Source organism: Phyllostomus hastatus, unplaced genomic scaffold (assembly GCF_019186645.2).
Source record: "Phyllostomus hastatus isolate PE091 unplaced genomic scaffold, TTU_PhHast_1.1 phas_scaffold_585, whole genome shotgun sequence".
NCBI classification, from domain to species: Eukaryota; Metazoa; Chordata; class Mammalia; order Chiroptera; family Phyllostomidae; genus Phyllostomus; species Phyllostomus hastatus.
The window spans coordinates 6,119,945-6,143,098 of record NW_025334037.1 but is presented as its reverse complement, the minus strand read 5'-3'; the positions used below and the strand labels follow the sequence as shown (position 1 = coordinate 6,143,098).

Genomic DNA, 23,154 nt, shown 5'->3' with positions numbered 1-23,154 from the left:
ACAAAGTGTCTAGAATTTATTAAACACACTCCATATGTTGAGCACCGTGCCAAGTGCATCACGTGAATTATTTAATTTACTTTCTCAGGACAAATGTTTGAGTTAGGTCCCATTGTCATCCCCATTCCTACAGATGAAGAAGCTGAGCTGCAGAGAAAAATCACCAGGTAGAAGGTAGTGGCTCTGAGACTGAAGCCCTGGTCTCTCTGACTGCAGTCCACTCTTAGCCTCTGGGCTGTACTGCTTCTCACTCTGCCCACCTCTCAATAAATAAATAAATAGAAGAGCAGAGAGCAAGATGAGGCTGGCTGCCTGAACACAGGGGGACAGAAAGGACCATTTCCAAGTAAGCTCTTCTGGGCAGCTTACAAACAAAGAAGACGAAGGGGAGCTGTGAGCCCCTGACTCCACCTGAAAGTCTGGCATGGCTGGCAGACCAGGATTCTGGCCCCAGAGATGTGATTACTGCTTTCAGGCCACACCCACTCCTGGCTGTTCAGCGGTGGGAGCCCCTCCAGCGTGACAGCCTTAGACAGGAGGACGGACAGTGGGCGCCTGTGGGGAAAGGAGAATCTGGTTTTCTTTAAGAATGAGCTTAAAATAACTTCTGTTTTGATACCTCCTCCTTCTCTCCAAGTAGCAACCAAACACACAGAGAAAAATAAACGAAGCAGATAAGTAAAGCCGTGGACCCTGGCCTCCTCTTAACCCCGCTCAGTGGCTAGTCCCCAGCTCCTGCCAGGCAGGCACATCCCACTTAGGTCCAAGGCCAACTCTGACCAAGACAAGGGAGGACATTAGGGGCTTCCCGCCCACCAGCAGGTGGAGGGCAAAGCGGATTGGCTGTTCAGATTACCTGCATACCTTCCACCCAGCCTGACCGCTCCCAGCAGGTACTGCACCCAAACGGCTCAAGTTACAAGTAAACAATTCAGATAATAATATCCTTGTGTGTAGTGCCCCAAAGGCTGTGCACTTATCATGCATTATTTTATCCTCACATTAACCTAATTTAGTGCACACTGTTATTGTCTTCACTTTACAGATGAAAGTGTACAGGTACAGAAGACGTACGTGACTGAAGAGAGCTAGAACTCCATGCAAGCTGCCTGATTCCAAAGTCTTTGTGCCTACTGACTACACAAGGCAGTTTCTCTAGCTGTCTCGCTCCTCCGGCAGTCTTTGAGGCATCTTCAATGGAATGCCCTGCCTGATTTATCTCAGCATCACCAGCACTGACACGCAGTAGGTATCCATAAATATTTCACTGAATCAAGCAAACGAGACTGCCTGGGAAACTTCATTGTAAGCCTTGCTACACCAGCTGAAAGTATCTTCAGGACTTGCAGAGTGTTACTCAAAACGAGCACAAGGCCCTGGCCTGGCACAGAGGACCCCCTGAATTTACTCCCTCCTCTGTTCTCAACCACATACTGGGATTTGCAGATTCTGTGTTTGACTGGGATCTCAGGCAAAATATAGGTGAGCTCCCTGCACTGTGAGTTGGGCAAGTAACTAGATCCCACAAAAGACAATAATAAATTTTTTTTTTCTTTTTAATAGAAATACTTGAAGCAGGTATTGATAGAACCGGAGATTTTGCAAGCATTCCTATATTCCACTAAAGCAATGCTCTGGCCAGGTAGAGCTTGCATCCTTAGCAACTATTGTCCCACTTCCCAGAACTTATAGGTAAATGGTTTTCTGGTGAGGTGTGGGTAGATCTACTCAAGTCTTGGGGAAGTAGCTGAAGGGAGATCTGAGCACCTCAGGGAAGTGTCTATCCCCACATGATACCAATAGTAAACATAAGACACTCTCAACCAGTTTGACAAATTCTAAAACGTTAAGCAGTGTCCCTCAGTCAGTCCCTGACCAACCTGATTTAATGAAACATGTTCAGGACTCATCATGTGCCAGGCCTTTTGCTGGGGATCACTGCCTGCCCTTAGAAAACTCACACTTTAGAGGCAGATGTAAGCAAATGTAACCCAACCTCACTCTCATCCCAATGTGATGTGCCATGAGTCTCGAGTATTTCCACGACTCCCCAGAGTTCATCTCATGCACCCCCACCCCCACCCCCCCCAAAAAAAGACTAGTGCAGTCAACCACAAGGTGGCATTCGATGATTCTATCACCCTTTCTTCCTTTAGCACCCTTGTAGTGGGCATTACTCTAGCTGCTGGGTCCTGCCAGGTCCACCCAGCGTGACCGCCTTGCCTTCCGGGTAGTCTCACGCAGTCTGGACCCTCCTAGACACCTCAGGCCGACACAGCGACCATTTCTCTTGCATACACATCTGCTGAGAAGAACCATCCCTGACAAGCAATATTAGATGCTAGTGACTATTCCAGCAGTTTTAATTAAAGAAGCTATATCATCAGAACTTAGTTACTTAAAAGAGAAATAAGAAAAATTCTCGCAAGATGGCAGTGGTGGCAGCATAGTTTTTTAATCTCTCCAAATCCCCACATAAAAATTGACAGAGCAATTAAACAACAAAACCAAAACCCCACCAATAGTCTTTACAACAAAACTACATGGTAAAATATCCCCACAAACCTCAAAACACAAGCAGGTGAGGACAAGCCACCTATAGCTCCAAGACCTACTTGGTGTTATCTGTAGGAGAGGAAGAAGGAAGCAGTAAGGGGGCATCCAGTGCATATGAGAAAGCAGACAACACCCCCCCCCTCCACCCCAGAGCAGACACAGGGTATTTACTGGGAAGCCCAGTAAAATCTGGGAGGAGTAACTGAAACTAGGAGGAGGTTTTCCTGTCCAATGTCCAGGTGAGTGCAAGGCATCAACTACAAACTCCCAAAGCTGATCCTGCAGGGATCTCTTCTACAACCAAGTACCACACTGGGAAGAAACTTCTGGGAGTAGAACCAGAATGGAGCAGGACCAGGACAACAGAGACAAAGGATGTCAGATCATCAGTGGGAGGAGTGATAACAGAGCTAGCAACTCTCAGAGAGCAAGGGCACCATATTTCTGAATCCTACACAAAAACAAAAGATAATGAAGTGCTATGTACTTAGAATAGCTTTTCTGAACCCTGCCTCCCTCTAAATGTGCATGATGCTTGCACTGATGTTAGAGAATAATTATTCCAGAATAATTAAAAAGATAAAATCAACAGGACTCAGATGCTGATTCATATGAATGATGAATGACTAAATATAATCAAAGATGTGACGCAGTTTCTTAAATTGGGAAGCTGAATGAATAGGAGAAACAAGTTAGGGAAATAGGAAGATGGGTTCCATCTGAGACATGTTAAGTCCAATGGACCTACTGTGTCTTTCTCTGAAGATGTCCAGGCTCTCTCACAGACCGGACCTCCCAAAAAACTGCGTTCCAAAAACCTCCAGGCACTCTCAGCTTTCCTACAGAATTGCCGCCTACATGTTTTCACAAGTCTCACCCTGCATATTCATTCATTCATTCATTCATTCATTCATTCATTCAGTAAACATTTCCTTTGTGCCTACTATGTGCCAGAAGCTCTTCTAGCTGCTTGGGATACAATAGTATCCCAATAGAGGGAACAACCAACCACCAACAACAAATTCCTGCCCTTGTGAAGGGTACATTATAACAAGGGGAAACAGACAATAATAATACATATAATACATTTAAAAGTACATAATATGTTAAAAGCCAATAATTTCTATTAAGAAGTAGGGTCAGAGTAAGTGGGGACAAGATTGTTCATGTAGGAAACAGGGAAGCAGTTGCCATTTTAAATAAGTGGTCAGTATAGGGCTCTTTGGAAACATAGGACTTGAGCAAACACTTCAAAGAGGACGGAGAATCAACTAAGCTGAAACATGGGCCCTGGGCATTCCAGGAAGAGGGAACAGATGGTGCAAGGGCCCTCAGTGAGAGCATGCCTGGCTTGTTGGGGAGAGTGCAGACATAAGTGGGCTAGAGTGCAGAGAGCAAGGGAAGGATAAGTAGGAAGTGCACTCAGGAAGGGCCTCAGGCTGCATCATGGAGGACCTTAGAAGCCATTGCAAGCATTCTGAGTTTCACACAAATAAACAAGAGAATTCCTTGAAGTATGCCAAGGAGTCTTGTCACCGGATGTCAGCTGGGTCCACCTTGCCCATACACCTCCCGACAACCCAACCTGGAAGGCTCTCTCACTAAGGGCCTTATACAAACAACACATACATTAGTTTAGAATGCCTTAGCCTCTGCTATGCAGTGAATTATAAACTATTTACTAAACAGTTTCTTTAACCATAATTATTTATGCAAAAAGCTATAAATAATTTACAGATTAGGCTATTAACTTTCAGCCCCTCCTCACTAAGGCACTGGTGAAGGCCCAGCCGGTTGTGATTGAAGAAAAGGTTGCTTCTCTGATCTTGTTCAAATCTTCCAATGTTTTTCTGACCTTGCTTCTGATCCACTTCTGAATCCCATGCTGAGCTGCTTCGGCACAGGCCTTTCTGTGCGTCGGGGCTTTTGTATAAAGAGCAGACAGTTCTCCATCTCTGACTCCAACCTCACACTTTAAGTGTGGATCCTTCACAGGGTACCGTGTTGGACAGCTCACAGCAGTCCCATCTCTAACTTGCAGCTGCCCCATCTGTGCAATGCTGGAGCTAGGAAGGAAGCTTTGTCTCCTTCACTGGATTCTGCAAAATGCCTCCTGTACCCACCTAGTACCCTGGGGTTGGCCTCTTTCCCTCTGTGATCCTGTGTTCTGTGCCATCTCCTGCACTGACCCTCTGTTCCAAGCTGCAGCACTGGAAAGAGCTTTCAGATTGTTACCCAGAACTCCCTAATCTAGCATTGTGGGAAAGCTGACCCTACATTTCAGATATCACCAGGAATGCTGGTAAAGGGGCAACAGAGCCTGCTATATACCTCAGAGCTAATGACTGGGAGTAACTTGTGAAGGGGTGCAGCTAATGTCCCTTTGCTCCATCCATTTCTCCAGGTTGTAGCCTTCCATCAATCTACAGAAGCATTTGAAGATAGGGAAGAGATTTGACCACTCTAAAAATTCAATTTAAAAAACTAGCCTATTTCCAAGCATGCTATAAAGAAAACTTCATTGAGTACTTTCTGTGTGCTGGGCACATATCAAGTGCTTTCATACATAATATCTGTCTTGTATTCAGAGCAAGGCTATTTATCATCCCCATTCTACAGAGGAGGAAAAACTGCAGCTCTGAGAGTTACCTACTGCTAGTCAAGGGCAAAACCCAGACTTCAGTCCAGGTCTGCATAACTCTAAAGCCCTCACCATCTGCCCAGTCTGTCCAGTGCCCTGATAGAGCAGGGTGTTATTTGCCTCAGAAAGCCAAGGAACATGAGTTTGGCTCCAGGTAACTGTTCCCAGTCCAATGAGCCAGTGCATACATTTGACAACTGCCTCCTTTCGATGACTCAGAGCTCATCATCTTAACTGGCACTTTTAGATGCCCTCAGAGAGAGGGGCCACTGCTAACATTTCCTGACCTTTATTAACTCAGGAACAACTCTTTTCAAACCTCTAACGAGAGTACACATCAGCGTATGCTTCTCCAGTACACGTGTGACAGCCAGCAAGGACACCTGATGGGAGCAGCACCATCTGTGTCCCCCTCCTACCTTTACCCTTATTATCTGTGTGATCTTGAACATGCTACTTTCCCTCTTGGAGCCTCGGTCCCTGACCTGCCTTCTCACTCATTTCCAACCACTGCCCCAGCCCCACTCCCAGCCCCTCTGCTGTGACAACCAGCCTCCCAGACTTTGCACATACTGATCCCTCACTCCCATCTCCTCTTCACTTTGCTGGTGCCTGTGCCTCCTCGAATCTCAGCCTCAATGACTCTTTACAAGAAGGTTTCTCTGACCCCTGGATGAGCTTATGTCCCCGTGTGTCCCTCCTGTCTGCAACACCCTGTCTTTCTCCCATCAAGACACCAGTGTCAAATGTTGAACTCTTTGGTTAATATCTGCTTTGTCCTAGACTGTAAGCACAGGAGGGCTTGTGTCTGCCATGTCCGCCCTACACACCACTCCTGGCACTCTACCAGATACATTGAAGATGCTCAGTATATATTTATAAAACTGAATTAAGTATCAGATGGAAATGACAATAATCTGTACTGTTGTACAATCTGTCTCATTGGATTGTTGTGAGGGTCAAGGGAGATAAAAATCCATAATCATTATTGCTCACATTTATTGAGACTGGGCCCTGTGCCAGCTGTCATGTGGCCGGCTTCACATGTATCATCTCATTTAGTGTTCACAGCGACCCTGGGAGGAGGGTCCTTGTGCCATCTTACATTTGCAGATGAGGAAACTGAAGCTTGGAGATCACCCAGCTTGTAAGTGGCAAAGTTTGGCTCCAAACCCAGCCCATCAGACTCTGGACCCCATGTTCTTAATGCTACTCCAAATTGCTTTATAAAAGACTGTGCTCTGTCCAAATGGCATGTTAGTACTGCCAGGTGACATTATAAATGCACCATAGCATGCACTAACTCAGCCTCAGCTTGCCTTCGACCTTCATTGCTGAACATGGAACCTGATGTGTAAACTAAAAAAGGTTTGGCTTTGTCTTTCCCATTCTGTTCTCCTCCTTTCTTTAAAGAGAGCTTTTTGTTTGCTGATGTGAACTGTTTAGGAGAATTAGCAGATCTAATATGTCAGTTGCAAAAGTGGTACCTCCCTGTGGTTCTGGAAAATGCAGGTGAGAGTACAGCAGTCACCACTAGAGGGATGCCAAGAGCCGGTCGACCCCATCTGCAGGGCTGCACAGACTCCCAGGTCAGCCTCCAGGCTCTACCTCTTGGACCCCTCTCCTCCAGCATACCCTCGCCCTATCTCCAAGGGCTCTCTGTCCCCAGTTGTGGGCAGACTGCAGGGACAAAAGATTCTTCCTGCTGGGCTGTGCTGGCAGGGCTGCCCTCTAGAAGGACCTCCACAGAGAGGGAAGAAGTTACATGACCCACCAGGTCCCACAGACAGTGCATGCTGGGGCCAGGTCTGGAGCCCTGATGTCCCCATGTTTTCTGTGCACCTGCATACCAGCCAGTCCCAGAACTGAGGACAAAGCTGACCAAAAGAAAATCCCCCAGCTCTGTAAAGACCTTCATCAGGTAAAAGAGCACCAGGAATGCAATCTGGTGGTGATTATAACAGTTGTTCATGTGTTGAATGCCAGCAACGATCCAGGCAGTATTCTAGGCCCTCTCTCTATGTTATCTCCTGTAGTTCTCCCTGCCACCCTGTGAGAAAGGCTTTATTACCCCTGCTTACAGACCAGGAGAGGTCAGTCACATGGTGAACAGGTGCTGGAGCCACTACTCAAACTCCGTGTCTAGAGTCCAGGGTCTCTGCTCTTTTCCATTGAAAACCACACTGCCATCACAAAGCTGTGAGCAGGAGTGTAGGATCACAGGAGACGGGGGCCTGACTTTGCCTGGGAATATGTACACAAAGGAAGTGACATCTGCCTTGGTTTTTAGAGGAGGGCCGTTGGCTGGGATGACAAGGGCAAAAGGATTTGTACATAAATGTGAGAAAGCCTTGAGGTATAAAAATAGCAGCATGACAAGAAGTTTCACTGTGCTCAAGCAAGCACCAGGGGCCTATGAAGAAGTGGCCAGAAAGGGGCCTAAAAAGAGAGACAGGCACCAGTTGATCAAAGACCTTGACGGGATTAGGAATTTGAATCTAATCCTGAAGGCAGTTTGGAGCCACTGAAAACATCTCAGAGCAGGGCGGTGACATGACTGTGCAGAGAGTAAGAAGAAAATGAACCAGAGCAGGGTTAGACGGCCTGATGGGAGATGATGGCTACAAAGAAGAGAGGACAGAAGCCTGAACAAGGGCCATGACGTGGGATGAGAGGAAGGGGGTGACCTGGGAGGGAGAGGAGAAAATGTGAGGGTGAAGCGGAATAAAAGGGCAAGGCTGACTCTTGGGTTTCCAGTCTGAGTGAAGGTACTGCCCTGGCTGAGATAGGAAACCCACCCAGGGAGGAGCTGGGGCTTTATTTTTCTTTGGGTTCAGGGTGAGTCACTATGACAAGTGGGGTATACAAGACCACAGCAGGAGGGGCCAGGTCTTACAGAGAGGTCCATCAAAGAGGCCCCAAACTTTGCCAGGGAGGGGGCCAGGCCCAGTGAACCCCATACGGCCCCACCGCTCGCCAGTCCACTCCCAGACTCGGTCACTGTGCCGCCACATAATGGGCTGCTCTTCTCAATTTTGGAGTCTAGGGACTGTGGCTCATTAAGGTTTGGCCTGTGTTAGTGCAGAGCATCCCATAATTGCAGAGCTCGCCTGACTCTCTGTCATTAGCTTTCTGGTCCTCTGGGTTCCACCTCTCCTATTGGATTTGCTGATTAACCCTAATGTGCCAAGTCTGCTTAAACCAGGCAGCTCTTGCTGTGCAGTGGGAGCTGCTTGCTGTTCCTGTACCTCACAATTCCCAGGGGTTCAATTGTCCTCAGCCATGAATTGCAAGCTGCCATCTCACTGTGCATGAAATCTTTCCTTTACAAGTAGAGGCGATTGCTCTGATTACTCACACAGAGGAAGGAAATTGAACATTGAGGTCAAAACAGATGGACTGGCAATGAATCGCATTCCCTTCGTGGAGAGCCGGTAGGGTCTCCAGCCAAGGAGATGGAGGGGCCAGGAGCCTGGATCGGGCTTGGATTTCCTCTGTCTCCACAGTGAACTATAATCTGAGCCTGATGCTGTAAACATAGCCCCCATGCTGGGGGAGCAGGGAGGGCATCCCAGACAATGAGTGGGGCTCATGGGAGCCCTGCCTAGTTCTCAGCAGATGCCTGCTCACCAAGTCGCCCCACTGCTTCCTCTCTGATGGCAGCTTTCCTGGAACATCTGAAAGGAGGTGACTGAGCCACAAAATCTGGGCTTTCTGGATTCTGGCAGATTCTAAACACAAAGCCAGATGTAACCACAATCATCTCCACATCCCAGGGTACTGGTTGGATGACTTTTTTTAAAGCTGGAATTATCCATGGTGGAGTTGGTGTTGGGGAAGGGAATAGCATAATATCAGACCAAGAAATTGCAGTAGGAAACAATGGGCTCCCTAAAATATTTCTGAAGTCAGAGGGAATTAACTATCCACACAGCAAGCAGAGAGAACTATCAACAGGGCCCCTCTGTGTATCAAGCACTCTAGGTAGGTGAGCACCAGCTCCCTTACAGCAGTTCGATGGTTGCAGATTGTCATCCCATTTTACAGGTGTAGAAACTGAGGCTTAGAGGGATTATATAAGGTGTCCAAAACTTCACTGCTAATAGTGATAGTACAGCTAAAATGATTTACTAATTATATCCTAGGCACTGTATTAAGCATTTGATTCTATCTTAAATACTCACTTAACCTTCAAAACAATTCCATGAGGCTCACATAACCGAGATCTTGTAGGTTAAGTGACATGACCAAGATCACTGAGTGGATAAGTAGAAATAAGAACCTAGGAAGCCTCAACTCTTAATATTAGGCTCTTTGAGGTCTTTAGCAATTTAACTGATATTCAAACCCTCAAATCCACAGCCAGGGCTCTTTCTACTGGACTGTCCTTCTGTGACATATAAATGCCTTTTTACAGCTTGTGATTAATTAGACTATATCTAGTCATTTGGTTATATGTCATTTAAAGTCAGGACAACCCTCCTGGCCCTGCTGGCCCTATGGCCTCACCACAGCCGTCTGATGAGTTTGCACCACAAGTACTTCCAGAGCAGGGATACCAGGGGGACCATGTGCACAGGGTGGGAAGTTACCCTCTTAGGACTCCAGCTGCAAAGAGCTCTCTCCCCACCCCCTCACTGTCCTTGCCCTGACTCTGCTTCTACCCCTAGACTGCCCCCTTCGTTCATGAAAGCACATCACTGGGGGAAGGTAACAGTGCCTCACCCTTCAGATGCCAAAGGGAACAGTATTCCCCAGCTCATCAGGTGCATGTACCAGCTGCTGGTACCAGTTCCTCATCCCCAACTAATCCTGCTGGCCTGGCCTCCAGTGTTCCCCAAATGTTGGGGGCCAATCATTTATAGAAATCTATGCCTGCACTCATGTTGGTTCATTTTAATATTTTTCACTAAGAATAGACTTCAATTGTTTCCTCAAAATCTAGAGTTTGGATGTCTCTGCCTTACTCTATTCCACCTGTTGTGTGAAGTGGTGAATTCTCTATAAAGGAACACTTTACCAAGCTGAGAACACTTGCGAATGGACTCCACTTTAGTGGGTACCCCAGTGTGTCGGGCCAAGTTGCTGGGATTACAGAGGGGACATGATGAGAACATCATCTCCAAGAGAACCTTCTATTGCACAGCAACATATTCCCCCCACCTAGTACAGCACCTGGTACATCACAGGCACTTCATAAATATTTACTGAATGAATGAATAAATAAATGACTGCAAATAAGCAATTACAGCTCACAGAGTTTTACACAGCACTTGGAGGTAAGCACAAAGAATTTGGGAAGCACAGTGAAGAAAGGCTTAGCCCAAGCTAGACTCTCTGAGAAAACTCCCCAGGCCTACACTGGAAGGATGCCTGCAAGTTTTCCAGGAGAAGCAGAGGGTTACAGAGAGAAGAAACAGCCTGTGCAAAAAAGTGAAGGCATAGGATCAAATGTTGAGAAAATGACAAGTTGCTAAGTGTAGTTAGAGGGGTGAACGTGAAATCAAAAGCAAGGGCTTCAAATCATGATGCATGGGAGAGTGATAGGATGTATGGATTTAGCTGTACTGTGTCCCATAGTCCCCTCTATTCTCCCACTCCTCTGTAGAACACTTCTGAATATAACAAAGGCTTTTGTAAAACCCAAACAGGGCACAGCCTCAGAAACTGGAAAGGGCTCCCAAGCTGGTATGTCTTACAATTTCCATCCCAGCTGCAAGGCAAACACTAGACCTCTGTGCATTTCATAGGAAGGAAACGAGAAGACCTTGTTTTGGTCAATGGGATTTCTTTCTCAACCCTGAGGCATGAGAGTGAGATATTTTTGTCCAGAAAAGGGAACAGAATATCCAGAACAGATTCCTAGAAGAGTAGAGCTGGAGCATCCCTGGGGACATTTTGCCTACCTCCTCATCTTCACATGAAGAAACTAAAGTACAGGGGGTGGGGATTGCCCAGTGACACACACAGGTTAGTGAAAGGCAGTGCTGAGAAGAAAGAAAGTAGGAGGAAGGAAGGAAGGAAGGAAGGAAGGAAGGAAGGAAGGAAGGAAGGAAGGAAGGGGGGAGGAAGGGAGGGAGGGAGGAAGGGAGAGAGGGAGGAAGGGAGGGAGGGAGAGGAGACCAGCCTTTGGCTACTAGTCCATGCTCCCCACTGCACTCTCTTTTCCTGTAAGAGATATAATGAAAAAAAAAAACTGCAGAATTTTTTTCCAATGATTTTAAAACCAAAGACTAAAAATATTTCCAAATTACTATTCTTTAGAAGAAAAAATGTCTCCCCAGTTCTCTGACTCCATCAACCAATTAAACATTTGGCTTTCACTCAGAAAGAATATTTAAATTAATGGAGATAGAACTCTACCTAACTCCCTCTAAGCAGCAATTTTCTACCAAAAAGAATGAGAATAGCTTGCTGGAAATAGGTGTATTTGGGAGAAAGAAGAAAAATCCAAGCTACTTAATTTCTCACAGTCATCTGAGACTCCTCATCCATTTGTCATTCATTCATCAAACACTTGTTAAATACCAACAACCACTTATTGAGCTGCTACTGTCTACATTCTAATCATAAGAGCACAAATATGAATCAGAAATTAATTCAGCCCTCAGGACTCTCATTACTGAGTAAGAAAGATGATATTTACATAAATCATTATTGTACTACCTAGGGCCTAGCCCAAAGTAAGTTCTTAGTCCAATGTAAACCTCATTCAAATGAATGAATGAATGGATGAAATGATGTCTATGACAGATCATTGCTAATGAGAATTACACTGCAGCTTGGACACAGAGCTTCTAGGACTTACTGGAGGCTGAGAGGGAAAATGAGCTTAAAAAGAAACACTGCCCAGGGAAGGCAGGACACCACAAGGTGCAGGGCGTAGTCTGAAGAGCATTTTGACAGCTCCAGTCCCTTCTCTGGGCTTCAGCTTCCCCACCTTATCATGAGGGGATGATTCAGATGAGCTCTGAGAAATCATCCAGCAACAACATTCCATGCTTCTCGGATCCCAGTTCCTAGCACTGTATGGAAATTTAAATCTAACCTCTCTTCTTAAAAACAACTTGAATCATGGTGCCTCTGCCTTCACAAGGTCAGGCCCTTTGTTTCTGTGGATTTTTCTTGGGAAATGTTGAGAAGGGAGAGAATTTGATTCTAACTTTGATTGGCCTTCTTTCTGGTTTAAACAACAGAAAAATATTCAATTATCCCTTTGACAATTACAGCCTGCACATTGCACCGCAGGCAGAGAAATCAACCCAGTGGCAGAAAAACAGCCACAAACCAGAGGCACACACATGCAAGCCATTATCTGCTTGGAGACAGGCTGGCCTGCGACGGAGGTCCCCACTGGCTCAGGAAGGCTGATGGCTCCTCACCAACAGGCCCAGGGTGACCCGAGAGGCTGCCAGCCACTACCTGCAGTCCCACCCAGCCCCAGTGCATCTCAGACTCCAGGCTGAACAGAAACTATGTGAGAAAGTGAGAGACCCCGAATGAAACACCCGAGCTGTATGCTTGTTACAGATCCAGACCTGATCAGGTCAAGAGACAAGTCGGTGAGTTCCATGTACCCGTGCCCCGTTCAGTTATCAATACAGCAACATACAAGGCACATGATCTGTACTTAGTACATATTTGTAGAAATGTTTTGTTGAAAGCTAATGAATAAACAAGTGAACAATTTGTTTGTGTGATGCCCCCAAGAATACTGTGGAGAAGACAGGCTGGACAGAGTACAGGCCAGCACTCAGGCTTGGGCACCACCTGGGAACATGTATCCGCCTCTGCCCCTTACCAGCTCTTCTTTTGACAGGTCCCTTAACCTCTCCAGCCTCAGTTTCCCCGTGGATGAATGCTGTATGTGCCACTTGGATTCCCCTTTAAGGGAGGACTTGCCTCCAGATGCTGGGAGTATCATTAGTGAACAGCCTTCAGCAGTCAGGCCCTCCTGATGTTGTCTCAGGGTCACCTCACCTAAGGTCACACCCTGCCTAGAGCTGCTCACTCCAATGACAGATCAAGGTGGGATATGAAGACCCTGGTCACTTTGGGCAATGAGCAAGAACTCTTATTCCAAAGCTTTCCACAAGGGCAGCTGAGGTTGTCATTCAGCCTGTGTTGTAGCTCACCTTCTCCCTCTGCCTGGTCCTGCTTCCTTCCTCTCCCTTCCACAGGTGTTAATTCCTAAGGCATTTCCTAATAACCATCCTGAATTCTAAACTCTATCTGCAAGGCTGCTTCCCAGAGAACCCAACCTGTGACCCCACATTTGCAAAATAGAGATAATAAGTTCGTATATGGGCCATGCTAAGGACTAAATTGGTGGCTGTGTGTAAAAGCACCCAGCTCATACAGCAAGTGCTGAGTAAAAGTGAGCCCACTTTGTTGTGGAGGTTAGCGAAGGCCAGCCCTTTAATCAGTATCCCCATCCTTACTGGCAGAAACCCAGAGAGAAAATGTCAAGGTGTCCCAATGTGATCTGTGGTCAAAAGAAGTAGAGGAGGGAGGGAGGGAGGGAGGGAGGGAGGGAGGGAGGGGAGGGAGGGAGGAAAGAAGGGAGGGAGGGAGGGGGGAGGGAGGGGAGGGGAGGTAAGAAAGGGAGAGAAGGAGGGAAAGCCTGAACATAGCCCTATGCACTGCCAGACTGGCCTCCAACCTGCCCACAGGATCCTATCCATAGAGAGTTAATGAAAGAACTGTGCCATCGGGATCCCTGCGGAAAACAAGAGCCATGTGTAATGATAGAGGGAGTGTGCAGATAGGTGCCAACAAGTTGACCACCGTGGCTGACCACCAAGGCTAGGTTCCAGCAGCACCACCCCCACGTCCAGAGGCCAGAGAAGGAAACAAAGATCAGCTAGGGACATGGCAGCCATAGTCTCCTGCTCTCCAGAGAGCTGATCTCCCGCCCTCTTCACTCCCACCAATAAATCCTTTAACCTCCAGGGAGGTATCTGGACCTTAGCTTGCAAGTGTTTCTACTACTGAGGGATGGAAGGAGAGCTGGTTACTGTCACCGGGATGGCCTGGTGAAGTATGGGTCATGCACTGCCAAGGACCCTGGGCCCTAGAGAGACCTTCCCTCCTGAGCCCCAGCACTTACATAAGCAATGACACTGCCATCCTATTAGAGAAGATAAAATTGGTGCTTAGACAGGTTGAGGGCCAGCCAAGAGCACACGGCTGGTAGGAAGTATAGCTGGGATTCAAGCCCAATTCCAATTCCAAGGCCTTATAAACTTTCACCACATAGGCCCACATTCAAGTTTCCAAGAGTAGGGTTTTGTGCTTTGGCTTGCTTATTTTATTACTACTTTTAAACATGAAGCCTTCCCAGAAGATTCAGATGCAAGTCAGAGTTGTAAACCCTGTTGCATCCTCTCCTAAGGCCCAGGCCAGTTCAGCATGGGATCCTAACTCCTGGTCTCGGAGGCCGTTGCTCCCTGCCCTCTACTCTCATCCAGGAGACTGCACTTAGAAAAGCCCCTTTGAGGCTATTTACTCATAAGGGTCTCAAACAGCACATGCCTAACCCATGTGTTTCACCCAAGCTGCTGGATGACCCCACACAACTTGACAGCATTTATTTATTTTGTACATTGAGGTGAACAATGGCACTACAGAATGAAATTGAGTTCCAGTGGAACACAACAGAAAGAAGTCAATTATCTAATGTTAATTATTTATCTGGGGACAATAACCATGGTGTTACTCCCCATGAGAGAGGCCTCTGCAGCTTGGAACGAGAGGAAAGAAGAGGTGGCTGCTATTATCTACCCATAATGCAGCCTTAGAGTGGCTGAATCAACCCCTCTGACATCCTGTAAATACACATGAGTCTTCTCTGTGAAGGTGGCCCATGCACATACCCCCAGAACACACACAACTGGTAGGTTAGGAGGCACAGAGATTATATTCCCTCAGTGTTCTGAGAGAGCCTGCCCATGCCATGCTGTGAATATACTGAAGGAAATATCACCTTTTCTTTGCAGCCCACCCTATAAGGATAAAGACATTCTAAACAAACATTTTCTCAGGTTGCAAATTTTGTGGCCAGCTAGAATTCTTGGAGTCATGTTTGTCTGGGGTTTTTCTGTCAGGGTATTTGCTGTACAACATCAATTAGAAACCCTATCCTGCCACCAAAAGAAAAGAATATCTCCCTCCATTATCTGCTGGGGATACATTCCAAGACCCCCAGGGATGTCTGAAACCATGAATAATAGCACCAAACCTTAGGCATTACTGCTTTTCCCTATACATACCAATATGATAGTCTAATTCATAAATTAGGCACAGTAAATGATCAATAACAAAATAACAATGTAATAAAGTAAGTTATGTGAATGTGGTCTCTCAAAATATCTTCTTGCATTGTTCCCACTCTTCTTTTCATGATGTGAGATGATAAAATGCCTATGTGATTGGGTGAATAAATGATGTAGGCATTTGCATAGCATGAGGCTAATATTAATCTCCTAACAATACATTAACATGCATTTTACAGCTTCTCTTTAGCATATTGAAATTGTCTGCATCACTGCTCTTGGGGCTTTGGGGCTATCATTAAATAGAATAAAAGTTCCTCACTCACAAGCACCATAATAGTCAATCTGATGATAACTGAGACAGCTACCAAGTGACTAAGAGGCAGGTAGCGTCTGCAGAGGGAGATGCTGAACAAAGGATGACTCATGCCCCAGGCGAGACAGAGGAAGACAGCACCAGATTTCATCATGATACTCAGAGCAGTACACAATTTAAAACTTATGAATTGTTTATTTCTGGAATTTTCCATTTAATATTTTCAGACCTCAGATCACCACCGGTAAATGAAATCTAATTTCTACATCATTTTTGTATGATTTAATTTCCTTTTATCCTCATAACTTCTGAGGAGGTTGAAAGTGGGAGAGAAAGATATCAGTGGTTCCCAGAGGCTTGAAACAGTGCCAGGATCTGATGTACCTTGGCCCCACATGCTCTACTCTGGGGACCTAGTCTTCATCTGAAGAAGTTAACATTGACAGGGCAGTTCCTAGGTGCAGACAGGTGCTTTATACACATTATCTTAAAGTCTCATAACAACCCAATGACGTAAGTAAAAAATCTGTGTTTCATAGTTGGAGAAACTGAAGCCCAAGGGTATAGCTAATAAGTAATAGAACCAAGAATCATGTGGAGGCTGTACCACCTCCTAACCACTGTCCTCAACTGCCCTGTGACGACAGCTTTCCACCCCCAGCACAGGCTCTACTCTGACCATCCCTGGACCCAGGAGGCTCTGTGCAAGTGTCCCAAAGTCCTACTGTCAGAACTGCTCCTGCCCATCTGACCACACAGGCATGGACCTGCTGCCTCGTTGGGACAGGAGCTGGGAAGACTAACATCCCGCTTCATCTAGATCAGTTCCACTTTCTCCTGGTTTAAAACATCAGGCTGCTGAGAGTGTCTGTGAGTTCTTATTTTCTTAGTCAGGTCACTAGCTAAGAGGGGTCACAGGAGGAATACCTGGAAGAATTTCCCAATATCACCTACATGAAGAGCCACACAGTGTCCCTGGCACACAGTAGGCACTCAATAAACACAAGCTCCCCTGTATACCTCTCTCTGCATGACAGACACTTGACACGCATTAACTCATTTATTCTGGCACATCAGCCCTATGAAGCGGGTACCATTATACATGAGGAACCAAGGAGCTGATGGGGTTAAGAAACTTGCACAAGGCCACACAGCTCGTGTGAGGAAAATTCTAACTTTAAAGCCAGGCAGTCATGTGCTCAAAGCTGATGACGCTCATCTCCTAAAGGGCCATCAGCCATTCCGAGCCCAGTTCCCATCTCTGAAAACGCACATGCATTCCAACAGGTCTGTATCTCACGATCTCTGACCTCTATCTTAGTCACACTGCATGGAAAGATATCTGGGCCCCGATGGCATCCCTTATTCTCAGCCTCAGGCTGCACAGGAAATTCTTAACTACATTTCTAAGTGTTCTCAGTCCTCAGTAACATGCATGAGCTATATTTTATAGACTCAAACTTCATTATAATGATGGCTTTGGGGAGGCAGACTGATACTTTTATAGAAGTTAACCCAGTCGTAGTAGACTTTTCACAAATATTTAATAATTTCTTATGATTTAAAAATCAACACACACTTTTTAAAAAAGTACTCAAAAACAAAATACAATATAAACATGAATGAGATAAGAAGCTGCAATCCACTGTGATTCAGACAGGAGGTTAGAGATAAAGATAGGATGTCAGTGACACATGCAATATGTAAAACAAAACAGTGACTTAACAGTCATGCCAGGGCTACTTGGATTGTATCGCCCCCATGAAATGTCTCAGAGAAGGAGGGAGGGAGGGAGGGAAGGAGCCATGGTTGGTGTGGCTCAGTGGATTGAGCTCTGGCCTACAAACCAAAAGGTTGCTGATTCAATTCCTGGTCAGGGCACATGCCTGGAATGCGGGCTAGGTCCCTGGTTGGGAGCGTGTAAGGGGCAGCCAATCGATGTTTCTCTCACACATCGATGTTTCTCTCCCTCTCTTTCTCCCTCCCTTCCCCTCTCTCTAAAAATAAATAAATAAAACTATTTTAAAAAGAAAGAACAAAAGAACCAAGGCAGAAGCCCTGAGCACTCTGGTTGCAAAGTTCCTTTGTGACCAAACCTGCATTAGTGTGACCAACCTTCCCAGTTTGCCCAGGATGGAGGAGTTCCCAAGGACACAGACTTTCTTTGGCAAAATCAGGACAGTCCTGGACAAATCAGGACAGTTGGTCACCAGAGACTTGTTGCCCTGGTCCTTTGATCTTTGGTTCTGGTTCTGGCTTCTAGGACCAGCCTGGTCTCCCACCTTTCATCTGTGTGAAAGCACCCCTAGGTCCCTGAGTCCTTTTCCCACCCTCATCATCTAGGCTTTACCTGTTCAGTGTATTCCTCCCTCACCCTCCTGGTGCCCCCACTGCCCAACTCAAGACAACAAGTACTTCCCAAAGGTCAGTTCTGAGCTCAGTTTTCTCCCTGGTGCTCTGTGGGAAAAAAGAAGACACCTAAAGGCAGGCTGACCATTCCAAGAGGCTCAGAGAGGATCCTCACTGACCCTGAGGGTCCCGAGTGACTCCAGTCCCCTGGTCTAGATGGGATCACCTAGCCTCCTCTGGGGTCTCCTGTCTTAGCACCATACCCCCCTCAATTCTTTGCTTCATTGCCCGCCTGGATCTTAGACTGCAGCTCCTTGGAAGATAGGAGGTGCCTGACTCCTCCAAGTTCTAGGCTCCAGTTCCATGCATATTTGCTGAGTGAACCTGGCATCCCCAATACCTTGTCCTAAGCTTCCTCCCCAGGACAGCGAATGGAGAGAAGAGGCTACCTACAGTCTCGGGATCTAGGCCTGTCCCTGAGAGGCAGCTGTGGGACTTACCGCTGACCCGGCAGGGAGATGGAGTCCATGTGGCGTCCTCCAGGCAGTGCCATCATGTTGATCCCAATCTGCAGGAGGGCCTGCCCACAGCGGTCGGGGCCCTGGAAAGAGAGGGCAGGATGGGGACAGGGTAAATGAGGACCCCGAGTGAAGAGGTGCAATCACTTTTTCTCCCAGATGCTGGCTGTGGCAGGTATGGAGGGAAGGCACCCTAGTCCTCCTCTGCCTTTTGAACCAGTTTACACTCTGCTGTCCTCACATAAGTAATGCAAGACTCAGACTTGAACTTGGTTCTAAGTCTCTAGCCCACTGTAAACTCCTATTATCCTCTATCTCGCATTGTCAAATATTTGCCTGACCCACTGTGCTTTGTACCAAATATTGGAACTCAGAGACCAGCAAACATTGCATGAGAAAAACTTATACTTAAATCTATGGTTTATCTGAAATTCCCATTTAACTGAGCATCCTATATTATTTGCTAAATCTGGCAACTCTACATGCTAATTCCCTAACTGTATATCATCACAGCATTGGGTTGTTCACTGTGATTATGCCTGGAAAAATGTGACTTTGTAATTGAACTTGGTGGTTGCTTCCCCAAATCCATTCCACTTCTGATGATGTAATTTCACCCAAACTGCCAGGAATAGCCATGTGACTCAATTCAGACCCATGAGCCAATACAGGGTGCTTCTAGGAAAAATTTTCTCCTAACTGCAAGCCACAAAGGTGAGACTGTGTCTCTCCCACTGAACTCGAGCAAGGAAGAATGTCATTTCATTGTTTCTAGAAACCATCTTGCAATCAAGAGAGGGCCTAGCTGGGAAAGAAGGCAGCTCTGGGTCCTTGATCACTGAACCACTGAATCAACCGAGCCTGGAGTGGGTCCCACCCCTAGGCTTCCTGTTATGTAAGATAATGAAGTTCCTGTTGTTTAAGTGAGGATTTGGGTTCTCTACAGACAAAAGCAGGCTAAATGATAAAGGTGAGCCAGGTTCCAGGGGCTCTAGTCCCAGCACCAAGGATCCACTTGGCTTGCCTGTACTTCACAGGTTGGAGCAAGACAATGGTGTTCTCCTCCCTCCATAAGACAAGCTGTCCACCAGTTTGTCCCCTCCTGCCTTGCCTTGCCCCTTCCCATTTCTCTCTCTCTCTGCCAACTCCTTTTCCAAGCCAGTAAAGGAGCCCTCCCTGTGGAAAATAGAGATTCTGTGACTGTTGCCTAGGTAATGTACTAAAAGAGAGAGTTTACTGTCAGCTGGCATGCCCTGAGCTTGAGAACAAGATTTTAAGACATTTAGAGAAAACACAAGTAGGAACTTGTGGAAAGATACAGTGGAGGTGGAAAAGATAAGCCTAGAAGAATCAAACTCTTACTCTGTGATTACAAGTGACCCTTATGAAAAGGAACGGAGGAGGACTTTAATTAATAGGGATGTTGCTGGACATAAAGAACCCCTTATGATGCTTGGAATAAAAAAAAAATTGAATGCATCAGTCTAAAAAGTATGAGGAGGCAGGATCCCAGAATAAAATAGGGCTTTAGATAATTCCACAGACTCACAGCCACTATGGGCCCCACTAGACAGTGAGTTCCTTAAGGGCAAGAACCACTTGTGGTCCTCACACAGCCAAAAGCCAGACACTTAGCAAGCATTCTATGTGCCCATTGAAAAAATGAGTGGAATGATTTTTTAATACCTTTATACTGAGCCCTAATTCTTCATCTGTAACTGAGACTACCTATTTTACAGAACTTTATAACATTACATGAGATAAGGAATAGAGACGAGGGCTAAGTAAATAGAAGCTGTTATTATTATTATTATGTCCTGAGAGTCTGCTGCACGCTCAGCCCCACGATCAGATAGCGGCGATGCAGAGAATGAGATAAAGCCGTGAAGCACCTAGCACAATGACAGCGTGCGTCACTGGGATCAGCATTGTTATTTCTATCATTATCATCATTACTGAGAAAATATATTTTGGGAACCCAGTGAGTCACTAGTTTGAAAAGTATGACACAAAAGAAAAAAGCTAGAAATAACAAAATGAGGTATTTGTTCCCTTTTTGATATGTCTGACTAAAGAACCAAAAAAGGTAATACTAACTCCTCCAAGTAAAAGTTATGCTGTCCCCTCTTCTTCCTCACGATGAAGAAGGTGGTAAAATAAGGCCTGCTTGTTCATGCTCTAGGAGCACATCATAACTTTCACTTGGAGAAATTGGTATTACCTCTTTGGTTCTTTAGTCAGACATACCAAAAAGGGAGCAGAGAAAACTGTTAAAGAGGGAATTAAAGCGGGTGAAAAGATAGAGACAATAAGGAAGTTTAAGGTCCTTTCAAGTGTGAGCCAGTCAGCGTTCTGTGACGAGGTGAAGCACACCCCAGAATATTGGGGGAACCTCTGGGTCTGGACCCAGAGGGAGAGCTGTCAAGAGCAGAAGCCTGGATGCAAGCAGGTGTTTTGAATTTCTAAGAGGCTGATTCTAGAAACACAAAATTCTAGGTTTCTAGAAAAACCTGCTTGGAGCATGCAACCCTCAGGGAAGCCACCATGGCCTGCTGCCCTGGCAACTACCCCACCTCACCTGCCACCCACTGTCCTAAGCCACACTCATTCTGTTGAGCGGGGACTCAGAGTAGAACCCCTCCAAAGCTACACAGCATGTCAGGGAGCCAAGAATGGATTCAAGGTATCCTCTTTGCCCCATACTCTGTCCTTACTGGTGTTGCAAAATAAAATTGAATTTGGGACTCTGGCAGGCCTGTATTCAAATCCTGACTCTGTGCCTCATTAGTACACAATGTTAGGAAAACTATCAACCCCCATGAAGGTATTTTCTTCAATTACATCTGCTTCCCAGTAGCTTCATGAGGATTAAATGAGATCACTCACAGAAGTCCCTAACAGATAATATTACTATGTTATATCACATCATGTGTTTGGCACACAGTAGCCTAAAGAGGGACTGTCTTTCCTTATGGAAATAGGAGTTGAGACATATGTCACAGGGCACAGATGCGACCTTGCCTGTGAAAGAGGTGAGAAGGACCCATGTAGGAGTAAGCAGGAAAACAAACAAAACAAAACAAAACAAAACCCCATCCCCTGTCCCCCACCTCAAGGACCTCTCTAATTCATTGGAAGTCCCACCCTGGCACTGGCCACCTTGGTTCTGCAGGGCTCTTGGCTGAGCTTCCTTCACCAGGAGAGGCTAGTTTACAAAAGAGACTTGAAGCCTTAAGTTTCTCTGACTTAATTCAATGCCTGCTGGGACAACAGCTCATTTGGACAGCTCATTTCTTTCCTGCATCCCATTAGAGGCAGCCCTTGCTCACCTCCATTTGGCTAACAAGCCAGCCTGGGCTCTGGAGGAAAGGGAGGCTATTTACAGTAAATTATTCAATTAAAACCAGGAGCAAGGGTGGCTTCCGCCATTGTCTAATGGCCCAATCCAAGTACAGCTCAAGGCAGGGCTAGGATTGTTTAATCTACAGAATCCATCAAGGCTGTCAGCAGGGGCAGGACAGTAAATACTGTGGAAAGTAGTTAAGTTCCAGCTCAGTGCTAGGTAGGAGAAGGCAGCCCAGGTGAGCAGGGATTAAAAGAGGAATAAGACCTAGGGATTCAGTCAAGTCCCTCACTATATGACCCCATCACCCCACAGAATGTATAACAATTGTAATTAAACAATTCAACGTTAGCTTACTCTCTTTCTCCAGTGAGGGTCCCAGGGGCAGGGACTAGTAGTCTCTCCTGCTCACTGCTGCATCCCCAGTTCCCCTTCCTGACACAGTGCCTCTCACAGTCATAGCAGTCAGATCAGTAAACACTTGCTGATTGATTGGGTGGGTTCTCACTGAAAGAGCCTCAGCTTGCTTACTGCTAACAGGAGATGAAAGTACCTAACACACATCAGGGTACCCTCAACATCAGATCAGTGAGATGACACATGTGAAGTACCTGGCACGCACACAGGGGTGCTCGATTGTGGGAGGGCCTCTTGCGACTACAGATGCTGCTTAGAAAGGGCTCTGCATCCTAATATTCATTGAGACAAAGCCCTCTGTCCCTCCTGAGCTCTGGTAGTCCACACTGTCTGGTCATACCCAGCTGGGAAGCCTCCCTCCTCACCCCAAGCTCTATGCTCATCGTGTTCTCCAGACAGACACATGGACAGTCCCAATGCTTCATGAAAACTACAGTTGCAGGTAACTAAGGGAGGTCCAGAAGTACTAAATGAGAATGAAGGTGGAGAGAGGAGGGCAGGGAGAGTTTCTCAGGACATGACCCCAAAGCTGACACTGGAAAGAATAAAGGGAGGAGAAGGGGCTGGAAGGAAGAGAATGCAGGCAGAGGGGAAGGCAGTGAAAGCACAGGAATGTGAGCATGGAAGTGCCTCTAGAAGGCCTGAGCATGCTGGGCTGGTGGTGGGGTTTAGAGCAAACTATCCCAGTGGCATGGGAATGTGGAAAAAGGAGTGGTTACTTTCAGCTGGAAGAGTAGGGA

The 23,154-nt window shown here is 46.4% G+C and overlaps 1 protein-coding gene across 1 annotated transcript in view; it reads right to left on the bottom strand.

Moving 5' to 3' along the window:
• Window positions 1–23,154, bottom strand: part of INSC (INSC spindle orientation adaptor protein) — a 122,071-nt gene that overhangs the window by 66,262 nt on the left and 32,655 nt on the right. Inside the window, exon 2 of the mRNA XM_045825579.1 lies at window positions 18,637–18,737. Within this exon, the coding sequence (XP_045681535.1) occupies window positions 18,637–18,737 (101 nt within the window). The remainder of the gene's footprint in view (window positions 1–18,636; window positions 18,738–23,154) is intronic.